The 15,933-nt window shown below is 45.3% G+C and overlaps 1 protein-coding gene across 1 annotated transcript; it reads left to right on the forward strand.

The window, feature by feature from the left end:
- LOC311113189 (DNA-binding protein RFX5-like) lies at positions 1–4,487 on the forward strand. The gene is made up of 10 exons (XM_084156384.1): positions 1–144; positions 334–367; positions 468–550; positions 1,007–1,090; positions 1,648–1,773; positions 1,956–2,087; positions 2,445–2,511; positions 2,630–2,828; positions 3,138–3,232; positions 3,386–4,487. Exons 1-10 carry the CDS (start codon positions 35–37, stop codon positions 4,424–4,426), a joined length of 1,971 nt encoding a protein of 656 aa, XP_084012510.1. The 5' UTR covers positions 1–34; the 3' UTR covers positions 4,427–4,487.
- Positions 4,488–15,933: the final 11,446 nt, after the last annotated feature.

The following is a 15,933-nucleotide window of genomic DNA, read 5'->3' on the forward strand; positions in this document are numbered from 1 at the left end:
CAGGGTGTGTTTGCCACCGCTGTGTGAGCAAACAATGACTGAGGACAGGTTGAAGGCGGACCCCTCCAAGCAGGAGGGGCTGGACTCAGGAGAGGGAGACACAGAGCCTAGCCTGCTGCTGCAGAAACTAAAGAGCAACATCTCGTAAGTCCCACCCCTCTGTCCACACAGCCACTGCTTAAATCATCAAAATGGACAATAAAGTATTGTGTAGTATCAGCACCCTCTCCAACATTTCCTGCCATTTATCTCATACAGCTCATCCATCAGTGTCATTAGAAAGTCTTCAGAAATTTGTTTGTGTCTAACTGTAATAGTTTTTTTTTTTCGCAGTAAGAATGTACAGGGCAAAGTGGACATTATCCTGGTGAGTGCCAAGACATCTTTGGGATTGCACGGTGTATGAATTGCCTTGTCTATGAATGGTTTAAGACCCAGATTTTATCATATGTCTCTCCTACCCACAGCAAGATGTGCAGCGCTTCTCTGACAACGACAAACTCTACCTTTACCTCCAGCTGCCTTCTGGCCCCAGTTCAGGGGAGAAAAGGTGAGCATCATTATCATTAGCAATCACTCTGGGTCTAGCACTGTATGATTGTCCTCCTGGAGGGACATATTTGTGGCTCTTCAGATGACTGAAGAGGCTGATTTATGACCCACAAATCCCACTGAAGAGGCCAGTGTGTGTGGTGATAGTGGGTGATGTTCAGCCTCTTCTTTCGTTGTTGCCGCTTGTCCTCAGTGGCATGGTGGAGGTCTTTTTCATGATGTGCAGCCCCACCGTGGATGGCCTTCCTCCATTAGTTTGATTTCCATTCAGTCCGTTAGAGATAGGGGGTGTACTGTACCTACCTACTGGCGGTTTAAGGTTTGTAGACAAGGAGTTTAGTTTTGATCTGGATGTTATTGTGTGCGTTTGAGATGCAAAGATTCAACAGATCATGCAGATCTATGTATCTCGAACCTGCACGCATCTCCAAATTCCCCAAACTCTTTTTCTCAGTCTGGCAATGGCCCCGCTGGCACAACTTAGGCGGTGGTGTATTTCTGCATCGATGTCAGCTTTGGAGGAGAGAACACTGCCAAGGTAAGGAAAGAGGTCCACGTTTTCATGGGCGTTATTGTCAACATCTATACAAAGCTCAATAACCCAGTCACATACTGACTTTTTCCCCAGTAACGCTTTACACTTAAAACGATTCATAAATGCTATTATAAATACTTTATAAACTCTAAATGATTTAGTTAATAGTTTACAAATCTGTTATAAATGTTTATAACACAATGATTGAAATTGTGTGATTGTTATTTAGTTGCTTGCCAAAATGTGAGTGCACATTGATTATTATTATTATTGCCAGTGCAGCAATGCATGTTTGAGCTGGAATAAAACAGCAGCAACATGAACCGTGTGCTGGCTTTTCACCTTTCTTTTTCGGGAGGGGGGCCCAGCACCGGTTGAGACATTTGGGATGTGCATATCTCCTTCTTTGAATTTTTTTTAATGTTCACCGACTTAACTTGTTTCAAAATATCTACATTGAACTGTCCCTTTTTTTCCGCCACAAGAAAAATATATTGTTTTATCAGCAAAACATGGCTGCTGAGATGTACTGATAGCTTTGTTGTGTTTGTCCTGAGCAGCAGCAGCAGTGACCCCAGCTCATTCAACACAGCTGACCAGCTGCACACCTGCAACTGGATCCGTAGCCACCTGGAGGAACACGCAGACACCTGCCTGCCCAAGCAAGACGTCTACGAGACATACAAGTAAGTTCATGTCATGAGACACAGCTGTGACTGTGAATTACAAATGTACTTGTGAACCCGGACTACCTGGACATCAATAATAAATGCTCATTTTCATTTTCCGTTGCAAACACTTTGCTACGGTGTGCCGTAATGAAAACGACCCAGCTAATGTTAGGATCTCTTGCCCTCTAATCCCCCAGGAGATACTGTGAAAACCTGCAGCACCGGCCTCTGAGTGCTGCTAACTTTGGGAAGATCATCCGTGACATCTTCCCCAACATCAAAGCCCGGAGGCTCGGTGGAAGGGGACAATCCAAATATCCTTTCAGTCTGTCAGGAGGTTGTTTTGGGAGGCCCTTTAAGCATTTTAACACAATTTTACTTTTGTGTGCCACAACTGCATTGACACCTGCAAATTAAGCACAACTGCATTGACACCTGCAATTAAGTATTCAAGCAGCTCCCTGAATGCTGGATGGAATTCAGGGATTCACCTATACTTCAATGCATCCTATTTGTATCCTATTTTTATATTGTTGCACAATGCGGGAAATGTGGATAGAATGATGCCACGGAGTACAAAGGCTCAAACAAGTATTACCATAGTTTATTGATAAGTGGAGAGGGTGGGGTTCCCCTTTCTGTCTACAGTTCTTCCTTAACTCTTCCGCTGACACGTATTGTTATAGTGGAATCCGCAGGAAGACGGTGCTAAACATGCCATTGTTGCCAAACCTGGACCTGAAAAACGACCCGGTATGTATGACTAGCCAACTGCACTTCCTGGTTCTATGATAGCACACTACCATTGCTTTTGCTATAGCTAAGTGCAAAAATGACTGTCAGTAGTGATTAAGGCTGTGCGTCCATGTAGTCGGAGCTGACGGAGCTGGTGCAGACCTACAAGCAAGAGGTGACGGAGGCGGCTTGTGAGCTCATCTGTGATTGGGCCCAGAAGATCCTCAAGCGTTCCTTTGACACAGTGGTCGAGATCGCCCGTTTTCTAGTGCAGGAACACATCGTCAACCCGCGCTGCAGCCAGGCTGAACTCGTCACTTCTGCCGCGATGGCAGGTGAGTCTCAGTGTCCTCATCTCCATCATACTGTGTTCAGTCGTCCTCATTACACTGTGTTCAGTCGTCCTCATTACACTGTGTTCAGTCGTCCTCATTACACTGTGTTCAGTCGTCCTCATTACACTGTGTTCAGTCGTCCTCGTTACACTGTGTTCAGTCGTCCTCGTTACACTGTGTTCAGTCGTCCTCGTTACACTGTGTTCAGTCGTCCTCGTTACACTGTGTTCAGTCATCTCCAATACCATCCGCAACCATCTTATGGTTGGAATTTCTTGTAATCATCTGTGATTTTTCTCTGTCTCACAGGAGGTCCTGCAAAGCCCCACAAGGTGATCAAGAAGAACCCAGTACCATCCAAAGGAGGTGGGCCAGAGACGGAAGGGAGCAGCTCTGAAGCGAAGGTAGTGAGTGCATCAACAATACCCTTTCAAAGACTAAATGCATAGTACATGAACATACTGCTGGGCTGGAAGTTGTAATCATAGTAGCTAGTAAAAATGAGCCATATCTACTCATATTGGGTTTATGTAACACAATGATGTTGTTTCTCTCAGAGGGATAAAGAAGTTGGGGATCAGTTGTTGCCAGGGAAACTGCAGTCCAGTGACAAGCCAACTAAAGGGGTGGAGTCGGTACGCCCGGGGGGTCGCGAATCGCAGGTTGAGGCTCTGATGAAGCACTTGCCCCGAATCCTGCCTCGCAGCTCTGTCCCGGAAAAGTCCCAGCTTTCGGTGCGCTCTTCACCCCCGTCGCTGGCGCCCAAAGACGCAGGTGGCGTGAAGGTCATCACAATGACTGCCCTGCCCCAGCAGCAAGGGGGCGCTCTCCCAGTCATGATCCTCCCCCAGAGCGTCAGCCTCTCCTACCCCGATAGGGAAAAAGCCCCGCCGGTCACCATGGCACCAACGTCGGTGGTGCAGAGGGCCCGCGCCGCGACCAAACGGGCCCCCGAGGCTCCGGCTGCAGTCAGCCGGGGCCCCGGGCCAGGAGGCACACCGGCCAAACGGAAACGAGGACGACCCAGGAAGCCACGGCCAGAAGACACCGCCCCTCCGCAGCCGCCCCCTCCACCCCTACCCTCGGTCAACCAAGCCCCTATCATGAAGTCCCTCACTGGAGGGGTGATCCAGAAAGCCTGCTCTTCCTCCTCCTCCCAGGTGGTGGAGGTCGTATTCCAGGACCAGCAGGCCTTGGTGCTAGGCCAGCTGCATTCGGTAGCGGACACCGGCGACCCAGCGCATCGGGGCGTGGTGCTCGAGACTGACCCACGGCCCTTGCTGCTGCTGCCAGGGACCAGTCACACAAACTGGGACATGGGCAGGGCCATGGTAGAGGTCATCCAGAGGGCCCCGAGACCAATCACCAAGAACAACAACTCCCAGTCTACCCCCCACCACCGCCTGCCCCTGTCCACTGTGCTGGAGGATCGAGGGGAGGTGGAGATCACCCTCACCCCCGTGGAGCCTTCGGACGATCTGCCAACCCCCACCGCCCAGGCTAGCTCGGAGGGCCGCCCCACGCCCGATGACAGCTCTAAAGAACCTAGTCATGGCCCTTCCAGTCTCGAGCCTCACCCTCCTTGTCCCAGAGACTAGGGAGCACTAAGGGACTTTATACTACCCTCAGGGTGAGGATAACCACCCCCAATCATCTTCTCCCAGGTAGCATCTTCTCCCCGATTGGTGGAAATCCGAGATGGGCAGCGCAGAGAGCCAAGAAGGATCGATGAAGCCAAAACACTATTAACCCCTGTTGACCTTCCATTTATAACTATTTGCTGTGACTCTAACTGCATGTTTGTCTTTGTAATTGTGAGCGAAGAGAGCGATAAAGGTGGTTCCGTACTCCTGAGATCAGATTTTTTGTAGTTCTGATGACGACAAGGGGGTATTTACGGGTTCGGACCTTACGAGGTTCTAAGTGCTACTCTCCCTGAGAGGATCTCCCCTCAAAGCATTTTAAAAATATATATATCTTTGGTTGTGTTATGTTGATGTTTGTAGTTGTGCTTTCAAATAGACTTCCAGAGTAAAGGAGAAGGCATGACTCGCTGCTGGTGGAGCTGCATTTAAATGATCCCCCCGTCAAGCATCAGAACTGGGTCTGCCACAGTGTTGTAAAAAATTGTGTGACAAGATTGTGAGATTGCCCCCCTTCTCCAAACCCACTAAGCTGGAGTGTGACGCAACGCGAGCACTTACCTGGGCATGATGCCATTATTACAGCACTTCCTGTTAGCGACTTAGCGTAGATTACAAAACATAGACACCATATAGGCTAGACTATGACAAACTGTAGTTAAGTAGGCCTTTGTATTTTGAACTTACATCACCTCAGGCGAAAGCATCAAAGCACAAACCTGCGAGCCTAGTGTAAAACCTTGAGTGCGGCAAAGAGACTTTTGAAATTTTTGCGTTGATTTTGTAAATGATTTAGCCTGATGCTAATGTAGGTTGCCAAGCCCTTTTTTTATACGTTTTGGATGCTGTACCATTTTCAAACTGTCTGGCAGAGACAACTATTGCTTAGCCACCCTTTGCCAAACTTTCAGCCTAGGGGTGCATACAGTTGAAGTCGGAAGTTTACATACACTTAGGTTGGAATCATTAAAACTCGTTTTTTTCAACCACTCCACAAATGTCTTGTTAAAAAACTATAGTTTTGGCAAGTCGGTTATGTACTTTGTGTATGACACAAGTAATTTCTCCAACAATTGTTTACAGATTGATTATTTCACTTATAATTCACAGTATCACAATTCCAGTGGGTCAGAAGTTTACATACACTAAGTTGACTGTGCCTTTTAAACAACTTGGAAAATTCCAGAAAATGATGTCATGGCTTTAGAAGCTTCTGATAGGCTAATTGACATCATTTGAGTCAATTGGAGGTGTACCTGTGGATGTATTTCAAGGCCTACCTTCAAACTCAGTGCCTGGAAGCATACTTCCAAAGTTGTGGCAAAATGGCTTAAGGACAACAAAGTCAAGGTATTGGAGTGGCCATCACAAAGCCCTGACCTCAATCCTATAGAAAATGTGTGGGCAGAACTGAAAAGGCGTGTGCGAGCAAGGAGGCCTACAAACCTGACTCAGTTACACCAGCTCTGTCAGGAGGAATGGGCCAAAATTCACCCAATTTATTGTGGGAAGCTTATGAAAGGCTACCCAAAACGTTTGACCCAAGTTAAACAATTTAAAGGCAATGCTACCAAATACTAATTGAGTGTATGTAAACTTCTGACCCACTGGGAATGTGAAGAAAGAAATAAAAGCTGGAATAAATCATTCTCTCTGCTATTATTCGGACATTTCACATTATTAAAATAAAATGGTGATCCTAACTGACCTTAAACAGGGAATTTGTACTAGGATTAAATGTCAGGAATTGTGAAAAACTGAGTTTAAATGTATTTGGCTAAGGTGTATGTAAACTTCCGACTTCAACTGTACATCTTTGGTGCTAAACTGAGGTATATTGCAATACATAAGCAGTACATGATAATGTAAGATATTGATACCCTTCTATCCAAACCCAGCATATCATCCAAAGTATGATCAACCTTAAATAGGCTGGTTATTTGTTTTGTTTATTATACTTTCCGTCCTTTGACAATGGGAGATTTCAATTTGTAATCCCCAGCCTCAGCCCTTTTGGAATAAAATCACAAGAATATTTGCACTGATATGAAGAAAGCAAAAAGGGAAAAGCCTGTTAGTTATAACTGATAATAGTAGTGATTTACTAGGAATTAAACAATGATTAAAAACATGAAGAAGCGATGTTAGCTTTATTTTTCAATTGAGTTGATGGTCAAATTTGACTTCATTGAGAATAAGCACTACGGAATTTGACTTTATTATTAGCCTATGCCATGTTATTGTCCTTCTGTAAGCTATGGGCTTATGAAGAGACAAACTGGATGTAAATTCATGGTGCATACATTTGGTACTGTAATGGTGAGGACTCAAGGTTGTCTACACACTACACTATTTCCCGGGAAAACAGGGATTCCCTATGTCTGTCTTCAAACCCTGTTAATAGATTTTCTCCCCTGACCAGTATGTAGTACGGGGGTGACCAACCATAGACATACATGTGGCTACCTTCTTGCTGGCAGGCTTTTGTACCAGTCCTGTTCTTACACACCTGATTCTATTCTACTAATCAGCTGCTCATGATTAGGTAAATCAGTTGTGTTCGAGCAGAGCTGGAATGTAGCTCCCTGTGAGGAGGGTTGGCCACCCCTCATCTAGTATATTCTATTGGTCTGTTAATTGTTAATTACATGTGCATAGTTATAGTAACTCACCTTATCCTCGTTGATGACATTGGAGTATGAGCTAGCAATTATCTCAGAGATGTATTAGACAATTAATATCAGTAAGAGGTGGGTTTGACTTTGAATGAAAACTACTGATAAACTGTAGGCCCAGGGGACACACATGGGTAACCTCTTCCCTAAATAAGTACATGTCCTTTAGTGTGCAGTCAAATTAGTATTGCAGTAAGTGAATGCGTGGGAGAACTTTCACTGTGGAGCCACGGTGCTCAAAAGAAACGGGTCAGAGAATCAAAGATAAGGATCGGGATCCGGGTAGCGGTGCCTTGACCTTAACTGGCGGTCAAACCACACCATGACGACCACGGTCAAGCTCTGTAGATGCTCTGATGATGGTGGTAACCCTCTGTAAACTAGCCCAGCTAGCTATGTAGTGGTTAAGTAGCTTCATAGCTTTGCTTTGCGGTTTGTTTGAGTCATGCAATAAGAAGATTGCAAATTAGTCATTTTGCTATTGTTGTTTTATCAAATCTATGAAAACATTATTTATCAAATGTGCTTTTGTTGATATGAGTCATTAAAGTTTCATTCATTGTACAGGTCATTTGAAGTGCAGTTTTAACATGAATGTCTTTGAATTTCAAAGACACTTCCAGTTAAAAAAAATCTGTCCATGCATGGTTTTATGTGACTAATTCTATTATTCTAAGATTCTATTTAAAAAAACGGTTACTCTCCTAGCTTAGAAATCATACGTCAAAACATAAAATGTATTGACTAAGGGTTTAAAAATGGGATGTGTTAAGTTATCCATTTTAGTTTAACATTATATTCCCCCAGGTTGTGTTTTGCACTTTATTTATATCTGAAGATTAAATAATTTATAATTGGTGTGCACATAAAAAACAGAATCCTGATTTGATAATGAAGAATTGCACCTTACATGTTAGTGATTTTATACGTGCAACTCTGAATGCCCTTGTTTGAAATTGTTTGAGTAGTTTTTTCTAAATCATCGTCTCAGAGTTGTGACATTTACATCTATGCTTCCTTAAAAAAAACAGAGCTAAACAAAATGATGCCAACAACAACTAATGTGAATATATTTTCCTATGCTGACTGTAATAAATGTTGTTAAAGGTAACTGGAGAGATGTTGGGTGTTGATCATTTCTGTGTCATTATTATACTCTTCTCTTAAAGACACACTCCAGCTATTTTGAAACTTTTGCTGTTGAAAAACAATATCCCACATATAAATACTGTAATGTACACAAACTTCAGGTCAAAAAAATATGTTTTGAGTGAGAGTGGAGTAGGCCATTCAAGGAGTTGGTCTGATGGTGCCCTCTGATGTCATCGGCCTCCCCAGTTGCTTGAGGAACAATACAGAACAAACGAGGATAGCCTCCAGACACACAGACACACACACACAAATAAAGGTAAAAAAAAAAAACACACTTGTACCATATCAGAGTACACCTGGACCACCTATTGAGATGTGCCTTTTGAGAAGTAAATCAGGTGATAAATTAGCTGAAAAGGAGACTGGCATAGGACTTTAAGGGAGGGAGAGGAGGGAAAGAGTTTTGACTCTATTGTGGTAATGGAGCTGTTTTGAGCTCGTCCTAATTTCAGAACCAATATTACGATCTTTCAGACCAGATGCTATCACTGGAGGGTGAGGAGATCCTACAGTCATAAGAGTCAAACTCAGTCAATGACTGTCAAAAAAAAAAACTAGGGTATGTCAAAGTGGGGTGATTAGAAATACACCCACCAGTTGAAGCTCATTTACTGTACTTCTACACAATTTTAAAACTCTAAAATGCTATTTGAAGAACAGCAAAAACAAACAAAAATGTCCCCCAGACATTATCACCTCAATATTAGGTACAGTTGAAGTCGGACGTTTACATACATCTTAGCCAAATACATTTAAACTCAGTTTTTCACAATTCCTGACATTTAATCCTAGTAAAAATTCCCTGTCTTAGGTCAGTTAGAATCACCACTTTATTTTAAGAATGTGAAATGTCAGAATAATAGTAGAGAGAATGATTTATTTCAGCTTTTATTTATTTCATCACATTCCCAATGGGTCAGAAGTTTACATACACTCAATTAGTATTTGGTAGCATTGCCTTTAAATTGTTTAACTTGGGTCAAACGTTTCGGGTAGCCTTCCACACGCTTCCCACAATAAGTTGGGTGAATTTTGGCCCATTCCTCCTGACAGAGTTGGTGTAACTGAGTCAGGTTTGTAGGCCTCCTTGCGGGCACACACTTTTAAAGTTCTGCCCACAAATGTTCTATAGGATTCAGGTCATGTCTTTGTGATGGCCACTCCAATACCTTGACTTTGTTGTCCTTAAGCCATTTTGCCACAACTTTGGAAGTATGCTTGGGGTCATTGTCCATTTGGAAGACCCATTTGCGACCAAGCTTTAACTTCCTGACTGATGTCTTGAGATGTTGCTTCAATATATCCACATCATTATCCTTCCTCATGATGCCATCTATATTGTGAAGTGCACCAGCCCCTCCTGCAGCAAAGCACCCCCGTGCTTCACGGTTGGGATGGTGTTCTTCGGCTTGCAAGCGACCCCCTTTTTCCTCCAAACATAACGATGGTCATTATGGCCAAACAGTTCTATTTTTGTTTCACCAGACCAGAGGACATTTCTCCAAAAAGTACGATCTTTGTCCCAATGTGCAGTTGCAAACCCTAGTCTGGCTTTTGTATGTAATCTTCTGACCCACTGGAATTGTGATACAGTGAATTATAAGTGAAATAATCTGTCTGTAAACAATTGTTGGAAAAATTACTTGTGTCATGCACAAAGTAGATGTCCTAACCGACTTGCCAAAACTATAGTTTGTTAACAAGAAATTTGTGAAGTGATTGAAAAACGAGTTTTAATGACTCCAATCTAAGTGTATGTAAACTTCAGACTTCAACTGTATATATTAGGTTTGGAGTGTACAATGTGGAATGGCGTGTACAATGTACTACTCAATCTCATCATACATAGGCTACGTTGACTCATTTAGCCTACTTGTGGAACAGTGCATACAGTGCAACATGAAATAGATGCACAATACACGCTATCAAGGCCGAGTTCAGATACCAACATCAATGTGAAAGTAACCGTAGCATAAAGTAGCTGACTGCGAATGCAAACTATGCCAGATTCAAGTATTCAGACCCCTTGACTTTTCCCCCATTTTGTTACGTTACAGCCTTATTCTAAAATTGATTAAATACTTTTTCAATCATCAATCTACACACAATAACCCATAATGAAAAAGCAAAAACAGGTTTTTAGAAATCAAATTTTTGCAAAAACTGAAATATCACATTTACATAAGTATTCAGACCCTTTACTCAGTACTTTGTTGAAGCACCTTTGACAGCAATTACAGCCTCAATTCTTCTTGGGTATGACATTACAAGCTTGGCACACCTGTATTTGGGAAGTTTCTCCCATTCTTCTCTGCAGATCCTCTCAAGCTCTGTCAGGTCGGATGGGGAGCGTCGCTGCACAGCTATTTTCAGGTCTCTCCAGAGATGTTCGATCGGGTTCAAGTCCGGCCTCTGGCTGGGCCACTCAAGGACATTCAGAGACTTGTCCCGAAGCCACTCCTGCGTTGTCTTGGCTGTGTGCTTAGGGTCGTTGTCCTGTTGGAAGGTAAACCTTCACCCCATTCTGAGGTCCTGAGCGCTCTGGAGCAGGTTTTCATCAAGGATCTCTCTCTACTTTGCTCCGTTCATCTTTCCCTCGATCCTGACTAGTCTCCCAGTCCCTGCCACTGAAAAATATCCCCACAGCATGATGCTGCCACCACCATGCTTCACCGCAGGGACGGTGCCAAGTTTCCTCCAGACGTGACGCTTGGAATTCAGGCCAAATAGTTCAATCTTGGTTTCATCAGATCATGGTCTGAGAGTCCTTTAGGTGCCTTTTGGCAAATTCCAAGCGGGCTGTCATGTGACTTTACTGAAGAGTGGCTTCCGTCTGGCCATGATGTTTCCACCCCCATGCTTCACAGTAGGTATGGTGTTCTTTGGATGCAACTCAGCATTCTTTGTCCTCCAAACACGACGAGTTGAGTTTTTACCAAAAAGTTATATTTTGGTTTCATCTGACCATATGACATTCTCCCAATCCTCTTCTGGATCATCCAAATGCACTCTAGCATACTTCAGATGGGCCTGGACATGTACTGACTTAAGCAGGGGGACACGTCTGGCACTGCAGGATTTGAGTCCCTGGCGGCGTAGTGTGTTACTGATGGTAGGCTTTGTTACTTTGGTCCCAGCTCTCTGCAGGTCATTCACTAGGTCCCCCCGTGTGGTTCTGGGATTTTTGCTCACTGTTCTTGTGATCATTTTGACCCCACGGGGTGAGATCTTGCGTGGAGCCCCAGATCGAGGGAGATTATCAGTGGTCTTGTATGTCTTCCGTTTCCTAATAATTGCTCCCACAGTTGATTTCTTCAAACCAAGCTGCTTACCTATTGCAGATTCAGTCTTCCCAGCCTGGTGCAGGTCTACAATTTTGTTTCTGGTGTCCTTTGACAGCTCTTTGGTCTTGGCCATAGTGGAGTTTGGAGTGTGACTGTTTGAGGTTGTGGACAGGGGTATTTTATACTGATAACAAGTTCAAACAGGCGCCATTAATACAGGTAACGAGTGGAGGACAGAGGAGCCTCTTAAAGAAGTTACAGGTCTGTGAGAGCCAGAAATCTTGCTTGTTTGTAGGTGACCAAATACTTATTTTCCACCATAATTTGCAAATAAATTCATTAAAAATCCTACAATGTGATTTTCTGGATTTTTTTCTTCTCAATTTGTCTGTCATAGTTGACGTGTACCTATGATGAAAATTACAGGCCTCTTTCATCTTTTTAAGTGGGAGAACTTGCACAATTGGTGGCTGACAATTGGTTTCCCCACTGACAATTGGTTTCCCCACTGTAGGTATCCTGTGTGTTTTTGTGTTTTTCCTCTCCTTCTGCCCTAATCACAGGTGTCCTGTATGTTCCTGATTGGTGGTCGTTGGAGTGTCTGCTGATTGCTGAGGTGGACCAATAAGTGGACATTCCTCTGCATTGCACCACCTGTTTCTGGTTTTTCAATTACACATCCCATTGTTTTAATACTGTGGTGTCCTGTGTTTTGTGTACTCACTCATTTGCTGGTTACTCTGTTTGGTAACTTTGTTGTGTGTTTCTGGGAAAAGGGGGATTTAAGCAAGTTGCCCTTGGGCATACATTACCCGTAGGAAGAAAACTGTCTAAAAACACTAGTTAGACCTGAGCGGACCACCCACTGTAATTTTTGTATGATTAGCAGTAGCTTAGCGGTTCTTGAGGCAGGCAAGATCAGTTTAGTTTTTTTTTACACTATTGTTTCATTTCTTGGGTCCTGCTCAGCCCTTTTTCCCAAACCTTTACTGTGTGTTCAGAATAAACATTTTATGTTTGACGGTAGTTTATGGTTGTCGTTTAGTTTTTGTTCTCACTGTTTCCATGTCACGATTCTAATTTGCATGAATTATGTTACGGGTCTCTTGTCCATCCACCCTAGACGTGTAAAGCCATGGGGTTCGTAACAGGCACCATGAAGACCAAGGAGCTCTCCAAACAGGTCAGGGACAAAGTTGTGGAGAAGTACAGATCAGGGTTGGGTTATAAAAAAATATCTTAAACTTTGAACATCCCACGGAGCACCATTAAATCCATTATTAAAAAATTTGAAAGAATATGGCACCACAACAAACCTGTCAAGAGAGTGCCGCCCACCAAAACACCCGGACCAGGCAAGGAGGGCATTAACAGAGAGGCAACAAAGTGACCAAAGATAACCCTGAAGGAGCTGCAAAGCTCCACAGCGGAGATTGGAGTATCTGTCCATAGGACCACTTTAAGCCGTACGTTCCACAGAGCTGGGCTTTATGGAAGAGTGGCCAGAAAAAAGCCATTGTTTAAAGAAATAATCTGTGGTATGACTTAAAGATTGCTGTACACCAGCGGAACCCATCCATCTTGAAGGAGCTGGAGCAGTTTAGCCTTGAAGAATGGGCAAAAATTTCAGCGGCTAGATATGCCAAGCTTATAGAGACATACCCCAAGAGACTTGCAGCTGTAATTGCTGCAAAAGGTGGCTATACAAAGTGTTGACTTTGGGGGGGTGAATAGTTATGCACACTCAAGTTTTCTGTTTTTTTGTCTTATTTCTTGTTTGTTTCACACACAAAAATGTTTTGCATCTTCAAAGTGGTAGGCATGTTGTGTAAATCAAATGATACAAACCCCAAAAAAATCTATTTTAATTCCAGGTTGTAAGGCAGCAAAATAGGAAAAATGCCAAGGGGGTGAATACTTTCGCAAGCCACTGTATATCCCCGGCCTCAGATTAATTTATGCAAATATGTATATGCATTGATTTTAATCTGACTCAATTGATCTCAAAACACACACAGCTAAATGTGAAAAACCCTGTTAACTCCTGTCACACCCTGGCTCTGGGACTCTATATGTTGAGCCAGGGTGTGTTCATTCTGTTGTGTTTATTTCTATGTTGGCTAGAGTGACTCCCAATCAGAGGCAACGAGTGTCAGCTGTCGTTGGTTGTCTCTGATTGGGAGCCATATTTAAACTGTCTGTTTTCCCTTTGTGTTTGTGGGTTTTTGTTCCGTGTTGGTCATTGTTACCGTGGACTTCACGAGTCGTTTCTTGTTTTGGTTATTGTGGTCTATTATCACTAAAGATAATAAAGTTTAACCATGTTCGTTCATCACGCTGTGCCTTGGTCTATTCCTTACGACGATCGTGACAGAAAAACCCACCAAACAAGGACCAAGCAGCGTGTCCAGGAGCAGGCAGCCTGGACATGGGAGGAGATATTGGACGGGAAAGGATCCTGGACTTGGAAGGAGATACAGGCCGGGATGGATCGGCGTCCGTGGGAAGAGACGGTGGAGGCGCGCCGTAGAGAGGAGCAGCGGCGCCAAACGGGTCAACGTCGGACAGGCAAGAGGCAACCCCAGAAAATTTTTAGGGGGGGCACACGGCATGGACGACGGGGCTGACGGAGGCAGAAAAGGGGCGGATTCAGAAGGCCACCAGGTTACGGGTACACCGCCCTGTACGTCCTGTGCGAATGCCTCACACAGAGTGTGTGAGGGTAGGCATTCAGCCAGGACGGGTTGTGGCCGCTCTTCACTCCAGGTCTCCTATCCGTCTCCACAGCCCGGTTCGGCCTGTCCCTGCTCCACGCACCAAGCCTACGGTGTGCGTCGCCAGCCCAGTCCGGCCTGTCCCTGCTCCACGCATCAAGCCTACGGTGTGCGTCACCAGCCCAGTCCGGCCTGTCCCTGCTCCACGCACCAAGCCTACGGTGTGCGTCGCCAGCCCAGTCCGGCCTGTCCCTGCTCCACGCACCAAGCCTACGGTGTGCGTCGCCAGCCCAGTCCGGCCTGTCCCTGCTCCACGCACCAAGCCTACGGTGTGCGTCGCCAGCCCGGTCCGGCCTGTCCCTGCTCCACGCACCAAGCCTATGGTGCGCATCGTCAGCCCGGCCCGGCCTGTTCCTGCCACTCGCACCAAGTCTACGGTGCGCGTCGCCAGCCCGGCCCGGCCTGTCCCTGCTCCACGCACCAAGCCTATGGTGCGCATCGTCAGCCCGGCCCGGCCTGTTCCTGCCACTTGCACCAAGTCTACAGTGCGCGTCGCCAGCCCGGCCCGGCCTGTCCCTGCTCCACGCACCAAGCCTATGGTGCGCATCGTCAGCCCGGCCCGGCCTGTTCCTGCCACTCGCACCAAGTCTACGGTGCGCGTTGCCAGCCCGGCCCGGCCTGTTCCTGCCACTCGCACCAAGCCAGGGGTGCGAGTCGTCAGCCTGGTCCGGCCCGTTCCTCCTCCACGCACCAAGCCAGGGGTGCGCGTCGTCAGCCTGGTAAGGCCCGTTCCTCCTCCACGCACCAAGCCAGGGGTGCGCGTCGTCAGTCCAGCACAACCCGTGCCTGGGTCACCGGTGCCTGGTAAGGTACCGGTCAACTGCTCCACTATGGAGCTGAAGCTAACCGCTCCTGCTAAGTCCAGTTCAGCTCCAGCCAGCGGGGCCAGACTGGACCAGGGGCGCTATGGGGGGTTTATTGGAGGGTGAGTGGCAAGGCCGGAGCCAGAACCGCCGCCGAGGAAGTATGCCCTCCCCTGTTTTGTTCAAGTTGAGGCGCGGTCGCAGTCCGCGCCTTTAGGGGGGGGGGTACTGTCACACCCTGGCTCTGGGACTCTATATGTTGAGCCAGGGTGTGTTCATTCTGTTGTGTTTATTTCTATGTTGGCTAGAGTGACTCCCAATCAGAGGCAACGAGTGTCAGCTGTCGTTGGTTGTCTCTGATTGGGAGCCATATTTAAACTGTCTGTTTTCCCTTTGTGTTTGTGGGTTTTTGTTCCGTGTTGGTCATTGTTACCGTGGACTTCACGAGTCGTTTCTTGTTTTGGTTATTGTGGTCTATTATCACTAAAGATAATAAAGTTTAACCATGTTCGTTCATCACGCTGCGCCTTGGTCTATTCCTTACGACGATCGTGACAACTCCTCATTGATTGATTTAATTCTTACTAATAACCCCCATAAATATTTGTCTAGTGGAGTATTTGCATATGATCTCAGTGATTTTTCTGACAATTGAGAAACATATATACTATCTCGATTAAGAAAGCTAAATCAAGCTACTCTTTAATCTCTGACTCTGCTGGTGATCCTTCAAAATTTTGGAAAACAGTAAATTCACTGAAGTGTACAAATTCC

Source organism: Coregonus lavaretus, assembly GCF_964263955.1.
Source record: "Coregonus lavaretus genome assembly, chromosome: 3".
Taxonomy (NCBI): Eukaryota; Metazoa; Chordata; class Actinopteri; order Salmoniformes; family Salmonidae; genus Coregonus; species Coregonus lavaretus.